Below are 16,862 nucleotides of genomic sequence, written 5' to 3' on the forward strand. Positions count from 1 at the left end.
GGTGCCTGCCACGCTTGGAGTCACCGGTCGTGCTGACCGGATGTGGACTTGAAGGTGGAGTGGAGCGCCTGTTCGTCACTCCTGCTCTACCTGTTGTTCTCCGAAGTTGGACTTGAGCCATGCAGATGGACCGGCCACACGGACACGCTCTAAGACACCGCGGTTTTCTGATTGATGCGTGTCTGCCCGTTCTTGCGTGTCGGTTACCATTGTTGTTACATTAATGTCTATCTATCTGGGTTGCCGGGGCTCCACTTTTGTAAGGGTTGCAGCCGGGTCGGCTGATTTTTTTTCACGGGGAGGTGTGATGTATAGTAGTTAGTGATGTCATGTCACGCTCGCCTCCGGTACGATGATGTCACGTATGGTGACGTCATGCACAGGGGGCAGGACGGTGACATCATGTCCCCATGGTTACGGATATATTCAATTGTAATGTATTACTTGGTCTAAAATAAACACACAAATGTACTCAATACAGCTTAATTAGGTAAACCACATGCAACATTATTTTTCAGTCATTCCGAGCTCTCGGTTTGACTCTCGAGCCACTCCATTACATCCAACCATCTCTCGGGATCCAACTGCATGGGATCGAAGGTGGAATCTTCTTCAGGTTTCATTGCAGCACCTTGAAGTTCAACGTTTGATTTCAGTTTCCTATCATCGTGGATCTTCTGATGCCTGTTCAGTTTTGATGACTGTGCAAATGCCTTTCCACACACAGAGCATGGGAATGGCTTCTCGCCCGTGTGTGTTTTCTTATGGTCTTGAATAATTAATGACCATGCAAAAGCCTTCCCACACACAGAACATGGGAATGTCTTCTCGCCCGTGTGTGTTTTCTGATGGTCTTGAAAAATTGATGACCGTGCAAATGCCTTCCCACACACAGAAAACGGAAATGGCTTCTCGCCCGTGTGTGTTTTCTGATGAGCTTGAAGAGTTGAAGAATGTGCAAATGCCTTCCCACACACAGTACACAGGAATGGCTTCTTGCCCCTGAATGCGTGGGGCTGTGGAGAGTGTTTCTGCGCCATGTGAGCGTCGTAACAGTAGCTGTGTAATGGAGTCAAAAATATGCTATCGGCCGCAAGTATGTTTAGCGTTGAGTTTTGATTTTGTTAACTGCTAATACAAGAATGACACTCGCGTCGAATACAAGAAAATCACGCCAATTTGACGACGAACATGTTTAAAGATTATCCATGAAAATAGATTCACGGTGTATCGATGTCAGGAACCCGTCTGAAGATGTCCACACTAACTCTCCCGAAGCAAAGTCGCCTGTCTGTCGCCACGCAATTGTGCTCGCCAGGCTGCGTTGTCTCGTGGTAGAAGGGCGATCAGCAGAACGACGAGTCGAGCGTCCAGCCTAATCAAGTTTCCTCTCGAAATGGCATTGAGCTCTGCTTCTGAGCCGCCTTATAACTCCCCCCTAGAATCCAATCCTTTGTCTTTAAGGATATTAGCATTCGATTGTTAATTTTGAAGGTACAATCCGTACGTCTATTAACATACCGAAAGGTAATGTGCCCATTGTGCTTCATGCCTGAATATGTAAGAGCATCTCAGTGTGTAATTGCGCACTTATTTTGAATAAATGGGATTAGCGCTGGAAAAACACGTTCCCCATGTCCTCGATTTAAAGTGAATGCAGTCCCGTGGAGTTGCCCACACCCGCCGAGCTTCAGGAGTGAGCACGTACAGAAGCATTGTGACCACACTTGCAACGCAATCACTTTAACATCAGTAACCAAAATCCGATCTGGTACATGGCCTCCGCTTGGTCTGGTCTGTATCCATCATCACGCCGGAGACAAACAGCGAGTCATGGTTCGGCCAGCCACCACCTCATTTGCCGCAGCGACTTTAATAGCTGCTCTCAAACAACACTGTCACCAATAGTGGTTTATGGGTTAGGGTGTTAAGCGGACAATCAGTCGTTTTGGTCAAGGCGTATGGGATAATAGACACCTCTGTTATCCCATAAACACAATACACGGCAGCGGGAAGGCTGCCTTGTTGGGGAGATGTAGTTTGTTTAAGGAGCTGTGACTGGAGGTAGGCGATGTGACTGGGTGATCACACGGATTCTGAAACATAGCAGAGACGATACGATCCACTGCGCTCCATCTCCCTACATGGACAACGACATTGTGGTGCCGCAGCAGCGGAGCCCTCCTGCCGACTCCATGGCCTCGACGCCGCCACCTCCGAGCGACGGGGCCGACGCTGCTCTTCCCTCACCACCCCCCACATGAACACACACACACACCCCCACATAGAGCCCCGAGGGAAGGTCACCTGGCCGACAGGTTTTCCCCCAGAAGCCCTCACATGGGACCAAACTTTACGGTTTCCTGCGACCAGGGAATTGGGCGACCTCCCCCGAGGCTAACGTGCACCGCGGCGCCGTGATTTGGGTTGTAATCATGTGGCCACGACGGGGCTGCTGAGCCAACGCGGATAGAAAACACCCACAACACACACGGGTCAGCAGGCAGGTAGGGGGGGGTACGGAGTCACGAACGGCGGGAAAAACAGGGCCGGTCCTCTGATTGGTGGGACAGATGCGCTTGTTTAGAGGGTGAAAAGCGGACGTCTGAGAGGGCACCGGTCCGGGGAGAGTGGCGGGAAATCCGAGCCACCTGATTGGACGGGAGGCCAGCAGATCAGCGCTCATTTATCTTTGATGTAGAGTACAATAAAAAGGGTAGAGAAGGTAGGGAGAGTTAGTTCGTGTTCTACTCAAGCCAGCACTTGGGGCGGTCGACTTCCCATCCACTCGAACGTCCGTGTGACGAGTCGAAGTGCAGCGAGGATCCGACCCAGCAGCTCCGTACGAGTCGAACCGTGAGTTCCCGAGAGTAAGATATCGAGGCCATTGGGAGATTGTCTTAGGAGAGTGATTTGAAAGAGGCGATACAGATCGGGTCTTAGACTATCGGGAGATAGGTTAGACCTGCACTACTGACTCAAACTGACTCCGGTAATTTAGCCTCGGACTCGCTGAGAATAAACTGCTGGGGATCAATAAACCTTGTCGTGTGGTTTCTGCGAGGGTGGAATGGATGCATGTTGGTGTGCGTCGTATGTTTGCGCGTGACGGTGTATTTACTCACGTGTTTGCGCTTGCCCATGCGTGTAGCTCGTGGTTAGCGTGTGCATGTGGTGAGCGGCGGCAGACTCGTACCGGGGCACGTGAGATTACTCATACGCCCTTTCGTTTAATGTGTGCGTGAGGCTAACGGGCCGCGTACACGCGAGATTATTCGTGCGACCTTTTGTTTAGCTTGTGGTGGGGTGAACGGGCGGCGTGCCTGTGAGTTTGTTCATACAGCCCTTTAAATAAATCTCCGAGACAACCCCCCAATCGGCGAGTGACGTCCCTGCCCTCTGACCCCTGACCCCGAGTCCCGCGCGCGCGATTGGGGCGTGGCACGGAAGAGGAGCGACGTCGGATTTCGAGTGAGTGGGTGTGAGTGTGCGCGGAGATTGTGTGAATTGATCCTAGGTGGCTAAGCGCCAGCCACGAATCATGCCCCGAGGGGCCGCAGCGAAGGGGGGGGGGGGAGTCGGTGAGCAGTAACCCTCCCCAGGACACGGAAGAGGGGAGCAGTGGATCCCACGTGAGCGAGGAGCCGGGGGTCAGCCTTCCCAGCAACTGGACCCTAGTTATTAAGCTGCGCGAGCGTACTGGCAGGCTATTATTTATTTATTTTATAGGTAATTTAATTTGTATTGCAGCAAATTACTACAACAGATGAGGCGAGGTACACTGCCGTCATTGTCTTTTTTTTAAATAAACATCCTCACTTTTGTTTTCTTTCAATGTAAAAACAAAGGACAAGTATGGCCACCCATCATCATCGCTCCGTTGTGTCATTGCTTCAGTGTTGTTTGAGGGTGTTTTGACCCCCTCTTCCAAGCTGGCCAAACACCTCGACGGAGGTGGAGGTGCCCACACTGTGCCGCACCACACGCGGCCTGCTGATGGACCAGCTCTGGGCGCACCCACGTGGTGGACACGTGGTGGACACGGGGTGGACACAGGGTGGACACAGGGCGAGACATGTGGGGTATTGAAAACAAAAACTAATACTTATTTGATGTCAGCAGGTAAGGGCCACCGAGCTACAGAGGTCCGCGCTCGCCGCGCCGCTCAATAAATAATCGAAACGAGAAAATATACAGTGACGAATCACGAGGAGAAAGAAAACAGCGTTGGCTTTTTTGCAATCGACATGCAGACTCCTCACTCTCCCATCATGCTGAGATCTCGGTGGCTACTTTGTCCCAGGCTTGGGAGCCGATTGCAGAGCTCACTCTTGCAGGAATCCGCCTAGCCCCGACCCCCCGCGTCGGTAATCACGCAGGGTGGCGGTGGGTGGGGTGGTGAGTGGGGTGGGGGGGGGGGGAGTTGAGGGCAACTGCCAGGTGCGGAACGACAGCCATCTCCATCAGGCAGTGACATCCGCTGACACTTTTGTCCGGACATGATTGTTGGCCAGGGGCGAGGCTCGTGGGGGGCAACGTCCGACAATCGACCTGGCGAGCGATCGAGCGGGCGGAAGAGTCGGGGCCAGCTTCCCAGCGAGCCGCCGTCACTTGCACGTGTACTCCTCTGCCCTCTCGCTGCACGTGCCGCAGAGCACATGGCAGCACCAGTGGAACTTGCAGTTGCAATTCCACGAGCGCGTGTACTCGCGCGTGTTGTACCCGCGGCCGCAGCAGCGCAGCTCGCAGCCGTCGGCGTTCGGCGACGTGCGGTTGCACAGGCGGCCGCGCGTGCCCACGCTGCCCGTCAGCAGGTTCTCCTCGCAGTAGTTGGGCGAGCGCTCGGTGAACACGAGCTCCGTGTCGAGAGGCTTACGGTGGGCGCGCGAGCGTTTCAACTTGAGGAAGAGGGGGTAGCGGTAGCGGCCGCCGTGCACCGGCTCCACGTGGACCGCCTCGTCGTACTTGTCCTTGAGCGCGGAGCCCACCTCGCGGAACTTGGGCAGCGTGGTCCAGCATGTCTTGGTGGTGCACGAACCCGACACGCCGTGGCACTTGCACACCGGCTTCATCTTCTCCTCCAGGACCTGGCGCCGAGTGGGGGAGAGAGAGACAGAGGGCGGGAGAGCATCGGCGAGGTAGGTGGGGACAAGTGGACAGAGAGAGACAGAGAGAGGTGAGCGGTGAAGGCATCGCTAACGGCGGCGTCGCTCGTACGAGTGAAGGAGAGGAGGTCAAATGTTTTTGTGTTTCTTACAAAACCGCTGTTGGCGTTGATCCTCTCCGATCCGCTTTGTGCCAGCTAAATGCTGCGGAAGAAATAGGCATTGTGCTGGAAAAATGACGAGAAGAGGTAGGAGAATGGGGGGGGAGAGGCGAGTAGAGTGGGGAGGGAAGGGGTGGGGTGGCGGGTGGAGAGGTCAAGCGAGGGAGTGTGGGTAAGAAGGTTCTGGACGCCTGGGGGGGGTGGGGGGTAGAAATGGAGACGGGTCATATTTTGCTTTTCACCCCCAAGACATTTCAGCACCTGCGTTGGATTGGATCTGGAGGAGTGCTCGGTTTGGGGAAATCGCCTGCAGAAAAAAAGAGCCCCACAGGCGTCATTATAATTCCCTGCATGCCACGCGATCGCCTTCATTCAGATATGGGCCTGCAGGTGTGATAAGGGGGAGAGGAGACTCCTATCGAGAGCGGTCAAGGAGCATCGGGGCAAACGAGCTGCAAGGCAGAAAAGTGTCGTTGTCTCAAGAGGAGGTGGGTGGGTGGCCACCTCCATCCCCGTGGCCGTGCAAGCAAGATGAAAGCACTGTGTGAGCTCCTGTTCGGCTTCGCTGACCTAGAGGACCTTGGAGGAAGGAGGTCCTCAATGGAAATGGAGTCACCAATGTCAGGTGCAAGGAACAGGTAAAGGTGCAGCACTGTAAACCTGCTTTGTCGCACCACCGCTGTCAGAAGGCCATCCAATCGAGGGAGCCCTCAAGAGCCCTCACCTATAGAGGGCATGTTGCTCTGCTCTCCCACAGTGGCCAGACGTCTTGGATAACCCCCACACTTCACCCCACTGCACGTGGCGTGCCAGTCGCCTAACTGCGGCATTGCTCATAGTTCATAGTTCATTTATTAGGTATAGCCCTGTGAGCCATTCGGCTCTTGAATCGGGTGCAACCGCAACAAACAAAAAACATGAACAAGAAAACATCTTAAAGTGATTATGTGACTGTGCAAACAGAAAATACAGGAAAAAAATAAAAAAATATTCCTGAAATAGTACCGTACACCAACGCTGTGTGCAAAAATCCCAGTGGGATGCAAGTCAAATAACAACAACCACGAGACAACTAAGCTCATTTTACTGCCGCAATTAGAACGTCATGCCGCGCCCGGAGGACCCAAGCGAAGACTTCTGATTTGCTGACCCGTTATACCACCGCCGCGTGCCCCCTATGGTATGCGTTCACGAGTAAATGAAGTCATTGCGCGCCGATGATTGACGTCAAACCTTTCCGATTCAAATGGAGAGTGAGATCTGTAAACGAAGGGCACGCGTGTCGTCGTCATCTGCGGAGACAGCTGATTGAAAGGCGTCGTGGGAAGACGAAGAGCAAGGTGGGGCACCCACGCGCACCCATGCATGCCTTCGCGCGCGCACCCACACACCTTGCGCCCGGCGGCGTTGTTGTGCAGGTTCATGAGCGTGCGCGCATTCTGCTTGACCTCGCGCGCGTCCACGAAGAGGCGAGAGAACTCGAGGCCGTAGCTAAGGTCGGCCGAGCAGCCATCCCAGTGCCAGCCCCCTTGCGCGTTGTAGAAGCACCCCTGCTTGGCGCGGTCGCAGCCGCACTCGCTCCAGTCGCCCTGGCTGCACGCCACCGTGATGGCGTACACCACGGCGGCCGAGATCACCGCGTGCATGAAGGCCGCTTCTCGGCTACCTGCTCGTGTCAGGGAGCACAGGCACGAGGGGGGGGTTGTTGGGAGGGGGGCGGTGTGAGCAGCAGGGTGGTGGAGCAGGGACACGTGGGAGGTGGGGGGGGGGAGACGCGGGGTCGAAATTATGGGCAGATGGGATTTGGATGGGAGGCACACACACAGACACACACACAAAGCCACCCGGCGCTCCGCTCGTTGTTGTGAGCGTCGCTCCTCCGCCCTCCGTTGTTGATGGAGGGCGACTGCCTCCAACTGCCCAGTAGCATTCTTCACGAGCCTCCTCCACAGAGGCCGATCTTGACACCGCTGGTACCAGTCATCGGCATGTCCACTCAGCTCCACGTCCTCCTGTACCACATCACTCCATCTCTTCTCTAGCCCGTGCCGCGCCCGTTTAGCCCCCTCGATCCGGCCGAACAAAAGCTGTTTAGGCTGGGCATGCGGGCTACATGACCCTGCCAACGCAGCCTTGCCTGCTGGAGGAGCTCACCAATGGGACCTTGCTCAGATTTTTTAAGGATTTGTGAGCTCCTCACACAATCCAGCCTGGTTAAACCCAGGATGGATCGTAGGCAGGCTAGCCTAAATGTTTCTAACCGGCAAAGATGTTCCATTAGGGGGGTCCACGTTTCGCAAGCGTAGAGAAGGGAGGGAATGACCGTGGCTGAGAAAACCTGATGCTTAGTGCGGAGCGACAGACCAGGTAGCTTCCACACAGCGTTATAACCGATGAAAAGATATTGCCGCTCGACTGATTCGGAGTGAGACCTCTGCTGTTAAACTGGAGCCGGTCATATGCACACTGCCCAGGTATGGGAAACTCTCCACTCTCTCCACAACTGCCCCATCACCGGTTGGGAGTTGTGGGGGTGGAGTGTTCGATGGTACAAAATACCCAGGCAGGTGCTTAGTTTTGGTGGGGCTGATGGTAAGACCTCATCTCTTAGTGGCACGCTCCAGTCTCAGCAGCAGCGTCTCCAACTCCTCCTCTAAACGAGCAGCTATTACCAAATCATCGACATACATAACGTGGTTGAGCAATATGGAGCCATCCCTTGACCGCACTCGGGCATCGATCAGCCTCCCATTATATCTGTACCAAATGGAGATTCCCCCGGTACAGCTATTGAAGGCTTCATGAACAACGTGGTCAAAATAGATGTAAAATAATGTGAAGCCAGAGGACATCCCTGCCGTACCCCAGGGTGTACAGGGAATGGCTCTGACTCCTGGCCACGTAGTTTTACCCGGGCCTGCTCACCATCATGAAGGTCCTTAATGATCGTGAGCAGAGGGTCAGGGACGCCAAAAGCACGAACAACCCAGAGCCCAGGCCTACTGATGGTATCATAGGCCTTGACCAGGTCAATAAAGCAGAGATGTAGGTCTTGTTGGAATTCCCTAAACCTCTGCTGTAGCAGATGGACAGAAAATATGGCATCTGTGCAGGACCGCCCTTTCCTGAAACCTCTCCTCAGCATGCCTGGCAAGGCGATGTTGATTAATCCTTGCCAGGACCTTTCCCGGCACACTGAGGAGTGAGATGCCCCTGTAGTTATTACAGTCTGTGCGGTCCCCCTTCTTAAAGAGGGGGACCACCAGGGGATCCTTCCAATCCTGCGGAACCGGTCCAGTGGTCCAGACTGTTGTCATGATGTCATATAGGGCAGTCTGTGCACAAACGCCACCCTCCCTCAGCATTTCACTTGGGAGATCATCTCTGCCCGGTGCCTTCCTGGTCTCAGACTCCGGATCGCCTTCAGATGGCACCTCAGCCAGCCACTCAAAGGGGGTGACTTCTTCAAATATTTGAGGCACCGCAGCCTCAGCAAGGTCATCCCCACTTTCTGCCACGATGTTTTCCTGGCTGAGGGATTTGCCTTCCCGCAGGACCTCACAGAAATGCTCAGCAAATCTGTAAACCTGTTATGTTAATAGGTGTGGCGCTGCAGGTTACTTTTTTGATGGAGTTAAATAGAGATTTGTGATCGTGGGCTACTGAGGCAGACTCCATCTCCTCAGCAACCCGCGACCACCACCCATCCTTGCAGCGCCTCACGGCTCTCTGAACCTCCGAGCGAAGGCTGCGGTAAGCCTCCTCATTCTCTGACGTGGGATTCTGTAGCCGATGACAGTGGGCCTGTCGCTTTTTGTCAACTATCCTGAACGCCTCTTCTGTCAGCCAGGGTCTCTGGGGAGGTCTGGACCGCCTACTCAAAGCAGCCAATGCAGCTGCATGAGTCACAGTCCTAAACCTCATCCATTTACCCTCGACATCAGGAGGAGTGGGGGACAATGCCAACCCCAGCCGCAAGCGATGATGAAATTCTCGCTTGCAACTTTCATCAGATAACTGAGACCAGGCCACTTTAGATTGGAATGGGGTCCTGGGTGTACACCCACCACCGGAGTTGAAGAATGGCAGGCGCATCTCACAGATGACAAGTCGATGGTCAGAGGGCAGATGAGCTCCACGGTAGGTCCTGGTGTCAAGGACATGGGCTCGCATCCACTGGTCCGTCACTATGTAGTCCAGCAGATGTGCTTGCTTTGACCCGGCATGCATCCATGATGTTGTGTGGATGCGCCGATGCTGGAACAGCGTGTTGGTAATTACAAGCCCATGGGCTGCACAAAAATCTAGCAGCCTCCTACCGTTGTTTTTGAGCTGATCTGGCCCATGCTCTCCAATCACTCCAGACCAGGTGCCAGCATCATGACTAACTCGGGCATTGAAGTCACCCAACAAGATGACTATCCCGAGGGGCCACTTTAGCCAGCACCTGTGACAGATCATAGAAGGCATCTGACTCATCGGCTTTGCCTGCATCCCTCCACGGATGTTCGTCTTCGGTGGGGGAATAAGTAACCACGACCACCACTCCTCGCCACGCTCCCACACCCTCTTCATTCTTTTGTTCAAAAGAAGAGCCACTCTCTGTTGTTTGGCAGTCTGCTGCCCCGAGTAGAGGACTGTCCACCCCTCATGGTGGCAGGAGCCAGAACCGGTCCACCGGACCTCCTGAATGCTACAGAGATCCAGGCGGTACCGGTCGAATAGAGGAGTGGCAGCCTCTCCTCGCAGTGAGCGTTCGAACATTCCACGTGGCCACACGAAGTGGCTTTTCATTGTTTCTGGAGGAGCCCCGAGGGTAGAGATTCAATCTCCTGGCTCCGCCAATTGGGGTTTGGCCAAGAGACGTCATAGACGCCTGTCCCCCATGGGGCTTCCGGCACAAGCTTATTAGTTACATTTATAATTCGTGGTTTTGAGCTAAATTTTTGAAGGTGGAGGGTTACCAGCCCCTCGCACCCGTCCAGAGACCCTGTTTAGCCCCTGTGGTGGTCACAGACGCCATGAGGGGAGGGATGTTGTATATGCTGGGTCTTGAAATTTTAGTGAAAATAATAATAATTAAAGGAAATGTGGAAATATGCGTAACTGTCCGAAGTTATGTTAATTGATGTAATTATGCGCTAAATTGTGCACATAATTAAATTGTATTAATGTATGCGAATGTGCAGTGTGTTCTTTTATGGAGATGGAGATGATAAAGTAGAGGCAACATGGTGTGTTTATTTATATATCGGTCTCCAGTCTTCAGCTGCAACTGCCTCTAACCTCTCCATAGGCCCTCCTTATATACAGTTTATATCCGAGGAGCGGGGCTCTGTGGGATCGTAGAACACCCCACAGCCCCCACCCGTTGGGAGGGGTCTGCGGGGGATCATAGAATACCCTGCAGCCCCCTCACCCCCCAGGCTAGGAATCATAACGGTTTCTCCCGCCATTTTAGTTGTACCGCCCCTGATGGGCACTGTCCGCCATTGCAGATATTTGCAGCCCATTTACGGCGCTACATCACCCCCCCCTCCCCAACGTAGCATTCAGCCGTCTCAGCTGTCAAATACAATGACAATAATTAAACAAAACTTGTACAACAATTGCGAGTGCGTGTGCCTGGGCATGAGGCGATCCGTGTGGCCGTAGCAGTTTTCCGTGGCGCCGTTACTGCGGAGGGGTAAGCACACGGCTATACTGAAAGTTAGGCTTGGCAACCGCACGACTCGGCTCATCGGACAATTCACGTTCTCGGCCCCTTTGTGTAGTTTGAGTATCAAGAAATGGTAAAAAGGGTTTTAAGCGCAACGGGTGCACAAACCAGCATCGTTTACTATGGCGGACTTTTACACATTGTGGCCGAACGACCTTCACAACATCTACGGGCCCCCTCCAAGGTTTTAAAAGTTTGGGTGACGTTGACAATGGTACTTGAGGACAGTGAATCCATGCCCTGTCACCCTCGGACCATGTATGCGAGGAAACTTTGAGATTCCGCAGGCGCTCATTGGCCAATTGACGGGCCTCCGAATTATGTTTTGCCGCCACTCTTGCTTCCATAAACTTGCGGATATTTAACCGAATGTGCTCGGAAAGTTTGAATTTAGGGAACTCTGAGCGACGCGTAATTGAATATCCACCGGGGGGTTTGCCTCCCTGCCATACATTAAATAGAATGGCATGAGGAGCCAATCGATAGGTGGCCAGAACCCCGGGGATATGAAGATCCCAATCAATCTGTGAGTCGGATACTTGGTGGCTCAGCATGGCAGTGAGAGTCCTATTAAATCGCTCCACCATGCCATCCATTTAAGGGTGATAAGGGGAGGTGCGTACCTGGTGTGTGCCCAACAAGTCGCAGACCTCACCCAGCAGTTTGGACGAAAAATAATTTCCCTGATCGGTCAGCAGCCGCTCTGGAGCACCCTTATCCAGGACATAGCCGTGGAGGAAGGCCTCTGTGATGGCTGCCGCCGACTGGTTGGGTAGTGGCCAAGCCATAGGCCAGCGGGTAAAATATTCAACCCCAACCAGGAGGTACTTGTTACCCCTAGGAGTAACAGAGAAAGGCCCCAAAATGTCGAGCGCAACTAGTTTGTTCACTCTGGATACCTTAATAGGTTGCAATGGAAGACACGACGGATTAGAGGCAGGCTTTCATCGCGCGCATTGGGGACATACCTGATTTACAAGGATTTTAATGGGCATTTTTGCCAAAAAATCAGTACCAAGCAGGCAAGGCACCGCGAGTGTGGATGAAACAAGCACCGGACCCTCTAATTTGATATCGCCAATTTGAATTTGTATGTTGATAATACCCATTATTCCCAACGATCCTCCATTAGCGGCGAAGCATGGGACGTCAACTGGCCGCAAGGAACGACATGACTGGGGAAGTATATTGAAAATAAGGTCTGAAAAAATTGTTGCTGACTCGCCCGTGTCGACTAGCACAAGGACCTCCACCCTCTCAATGAATCCAATTATCGAGGAGGATCCTGCTGCCGCAGCGACTACTCTATGGGCTAACTGGGACCACTGACTCGGTCCCAGCGCTCGATCTTTACTCCCATTTATTAGCTCTCCCCCGTCCGTCGCACGCCCAACCCACGGAATGTGATGGATTGCATGTGTGTCGAGTGGGGGCCGAGAGCTGGAGGTGCCGCTACTTGCCTGAGTCTGTCACGGGTTTGATGGTTGTCGCTGGTCCTGATCCCGAGATCCTGCGTTGCCGCGACGTGGAGCCAGGCAGCCGGAGGAGACGTGGCCCCACAGGCCGCAGTTGTAACAGATCACCGATGAGCCGTCCAAGGGCGTGATCCCCCGTTCCGGGCGGCGCATATCATCGCGTGGTCTGCTGCTGCTGCTTGATCGCCATCCGCTCGTTGAGGCAGACGCAAAGGCCCGCGCAGGCTGCTGGTCATCCTCAGAGTCGCCGTTGTTGGTGGCATCGACACAGGCTGCGATGGTTTCGTCCCACTGCAGGAGGTGTGCGTGAATACTTCGTGCAGCTCGCAGGGAGGAGAAGTCGTCATCGTCAGCCGCTAGGAGGATGACACGAAACTCACGAGCGAGGCGCAGCAGCTTCTGCAGGACGAGGGAGTCGATGCCTTCCTGGTCCAGGCGCGGGTATGCGGCTCGCGCCAGGGCCAGCAGCGCGCTGCGGTAGGCAAGGGCCAACTCCGAGGTGGTCCGTGTTCGAATGTCAAAATGGTGACGGGTGTCGGACGGCGGACCATTAATGGCCTGCATGTTGCGAAAAGCACCTTGCAATGTGGAGCGAACCCGCAACGGCAGCGTAATGAATGAAGCCAAGGCGTCGTCGTCAAGCAAGGTCGGGAGGGCACGGAGCGCCTCTGCCTCCGACCACCCGGTCAACTCCCTGTGGGAGTCGAACCGACGCTGGAAAGCAGCCCAATCTCCACCGGCTGCTGAAAACTATTTTACCGCCGGCAGGCGTTGCTGTACGGGATGCAGCCGGTCGGCAGGGAACTCCTCGGCCCCCGCTGCTGATGACGTTGCCCCCAAGATGGAGGCCGCGGGTAGTGCTCGCACTTGTGATGACGAGGTTATTGCAGATTAGTCGCCGCCCGGCCCGGACGTGACGTCAGGTCCGTGGTGCACCGCGGCACCGGCGGAAGCGGAAACGGCGATGGCGGCGGCCTCAGTTTTGATGGCGGGAACCGGCTGCGTGCCTGAGGGGGCCGCACCCTCCATTCCCAGCGCCACATCCTCGCGATGGATGTCGCCGAGGATGGTCGCGGCGGAGTTGAGCAGCTCTGTAAGGCAGAAATGCGCCTCCTGGAGCGAGCGGCGAACAGGAGGTAAGGCGGCGAGCGGCAGCACGGGCAGCTGCATAGCCGGCAGCGGCTCGTCACCCGCGGCCGGGGTCGCCATGACCCCGGTGTCCGACGCGATATCGTCGCCGTCCGGGCCCAGAGCACGGCGTCTCCTTCTAAGTCTCCATGACCACTTCTAACACCAAATGTAGCGTGTTCTTTTATGGAGACGCAGACGATAAAGTAGAGGCAACACGGTGTGTTTATTTATATTGTTATAATAACTCTCTTACGCCCCATAGCTAGGAAGGTACAGCCTTCGGGCTATTGTGGCTTAACACTGCCCCCTGCTGGCTTCCCACCTTCCGGCTATCCATGACCTCGGGGAAGCTATTCTGACCGACCCTGGTATGGTACTCGTCCGACCACTGGTCCAAGCTCGACCCGGCCCTTAGAAGGGCAGCGGGCTCGAGGGTCCAGGGTCCTTGTCTAGCTGCCTTCAGTCTTCGGTCTTCAGTCTTCAGCTGCAACTGCCTCTAACCTCTCCATAGGCCCTCCTTATATACAGTTTATATCCGAGGGGCGGGGCTCTGTGGGATCGTAGAACACCCCACAGCCCCCACCCGTTGGGAGGGGTCTGCGGGGGATTGTAGAATACCCCGCAGCCCCCTCACCCCCCAGGCTAGGAATCATAACGGTTTCTCCCACCATTTTAGTTGTACCGCCCCTGATGGGCACTGTCCGCCATTGCGGATATTTGCAGCCCATTTACGGCGCTACATCTGTGTGCGATTATGCTAATGCAAGCCCTTATGATTATTAGGCCCCACCTCGCTGACGAGGGTAGTATTATCAATCGGGATCACACAATTAATTGTATGAGGTTATGCAGGTGTGCTGTAAGTATGCTAGATTAAACTTTGCTTCGTCGTCTAGGGTCGAATTATCAATCGGTATAATACAATTATTCTCGCTTTAACATTTACGGATTATGTATTAGTGTGTTCATGTCAGGCCTCCAAATTCAAATCTCACCGCAGGAAACAGTTAAGATTATTATGCATGAACTTAGGAAGGCACCACTCAGACACTTCTGGGTTAAGCAATTTTAATTTCTAAACAAAAACATAACACTCTAATATGCGAACTATTATGCTTGGAATTGTCAACACAGTACTCCTGGAGATGTTCTCCTCATCGATCCATACATTTAACCCTCATTGATCACGTTGTTAACCTGGGTAACAGAATAATTGATTAATTCCTTAGAGTAACGCGAGCATATACAGTGATAGGAAAAAAGTCCTTAAAAATTAATGCAACGACGTTCATACGAAGGGCAATAAAGAAACATGTCCCGAAGGCAAAAGTATACGACAATGAATTCATAGGGAAGATAATGTAGTTACGAAATGTCTTGGGACAATGGTGTGCAACAGTGTGCCTGCTTCAGCAAATGCTTATCAATTGGCTGAGGCTTCAATTAATTCGTGGGAAAGATTCTGTGATCAAAAGAACGATTTCAACACAATATTCTCCCTGTGAGTGTGTAGACGCGTAACGTAGGTTTCTAAACGTTTAGTTTCATTAATGAATTCATTGGTAATAGTTATGCAATTAAAAAGAAAGAGAAAAAAATAACGACTAAAATACTTCTAAATGTCTCTATCCACGTAACTCAATGGGACGCAATGTTCTTCGTTATCAGCTAATAGTTGATGCATTTATCATGAGTCTTCTTGTATGTGTTGATGTGTAAGTGTTGTAGATCTTCTTGTGTTAAGCAAACGCCGAGGTTGGGCATCCCTTGTATCAAAAATGTGTTTGTCCCCTGCGGAGCGGTGAGGGTGTGAGGGTGGGCGTGTCTTACAACGGCTTCGTTGCTTTTTCTTGTTCGGGGAGTCGGCTTAGCTGCCCGTCTGCTGGCAGATACAGGCTCTTTCCACTGCTGGAGGAGCTGCGTCGGCACGTTGCTTGTCCTTGAAGATGCTCGATCACGCTCGCCGCTGGTCCGCTGACAGCAGCAGGCTCCTTCCACTGCTGGAGGAGCTGCGTTGCACGCACTCCCTCCTGCCCCGTGCTGCTTGTCGATGCCCGATTGCGTGTGCAGTTCGTTTGCTGGTGGCAGACACCCTTGCCCATTATTATTCTGTCAGCTCTAAACTCGTACTCGGTGACACATCGCTACTCGGCAAGTCTCTCCATCCCTGGTTGATTGCAGAGTCTCACCCCGGAGCTTGCCGCTCGCCGCCCTCTCCTGTCGCTCGCCGAGCTGTCCCTTATCGAGCTTAAATGCCGAGCTTAAATGTGAAATTCTCTCTCCTCTCTCCGCGTCTCTTGCGAGAGAGAAAAAAAACAGATGCCCTGTGTCACCGTCCTCCTCCCGTGGCAGCAGCGGCCTGGCTGCCCCCCCCCCCATTTTTGACCTTCGACCTTTGACTGTTTTACCATCACATTTTGTTTGTTTGCATTCCCAACCCCTCTCTCCGTGGTTTCTCCTATTAGGGAGGGGAAGCACTCTCCCTTCATACGTATTTTATGGCTACCATGTGTTTGTGTCAAATTGTTGGAAGACAAAGGTGGCCAGGGATGCTCTGATTTCATGGAATATATATTATCTGGTCTTGTGTGTTTGACCTATTTTCTTGTATCTATTTTGAGTCACCCTAGGTCGAATCTCTTGTGATTATTATTTGGTTTATGTTTAACCGAGATTTGTAATGTCATTAGATGTTCCTCCGGTATTTCAAGGGTTTTATTACTTTTTGCTCCCTGTCTGCATCCAGGGATCCGTGCTTTTGATTCTCGAGGTCAGAGATATAGCTTAGTTTGGACTTAAGTTTTCGTGATTGCAGGAACTCTATCTACGTGACTTAGTAAAGTCACGTAGATAGAAAGATACAATAAGAGATAATATAAGGAATACTGCAGTCTATAATGTCGACTTATTCTTATAGCCAAGCTTCAACTTTTTCTATACAAAAAAATATATCAGTTATAATGTCCGTTTGCCCTGTTTGTGAACTGTCCTTTGGCAATCTGGAGATTTTGCAGATAGTCGTTTACCTCCCTTTGCCACGGAGTTTATTATTTAATGGCCTTTTACGACCTCCAGATGTTTGGTGCTTGTGGGAGGTAGCGGGTTTGAGTGTGTTATATTTATTTATTTATCGATTATTATTATTATTATTTTTAAAAATGGCAGAATTATTTTTAATATTAATTTCAATCAGAAATTGGGCCTCCCCCCACAGCACTGTCCACGACAGAGTTGCCCGTCCGGCACTGCGAGGAGGTAGGGGGTTATTTTG

General features: G+C 52.9%; 1 protein-coding gene across 1 annotated transcript in view; it reads right to left on the reverse strand.

The window, feature by feature from the left end:
• Nucleotides 1-935: 935 nt before the first annotated feature.
• LOC142917281 (protein Wnt-7b-like) overlaps nt 936-16,862 on the reverse strand; it is a 33,020-nt gene continuing 17,093 nt past the window's right edge. Inside the window, exons 3-4 of the mRNA XM_076061905.1 lie at nt 6,658-6,932; nt 936-5,087 (exon numbers count right to left, since the gene is read on the reverse strand). Coding sequence (XP_075918020.1) covers nt 4,608-5,087; nt 6,658-6,932 — 755 coding nt within the window. The 3' untranslated portion in view covers nt 936-4,607. The remainder of the gene's footprint in view (nt 5,088-6,657; nt 6,933-16,862) is intronic.

This window comes from Petromyzon marinus, unplaced genomic scaffold (genome assembly GCF_048934315.1).
Source record: "Petromyzon marinus isolate PM22_M1 ecotype Great Lakes invasive population unplaced genomic scaffold, UKy_Petmar_22M1.pri1.0 PM_G_Scaffold_44, whole genome shotgun sequence".
Classification (NCBI taxonomy): Eukaryota; Metazoa; Chordata; class Hyperoartia; order Petromyzontiformes; family Petromyzontidae; genus Petromyzon; species Petromyzon marinus.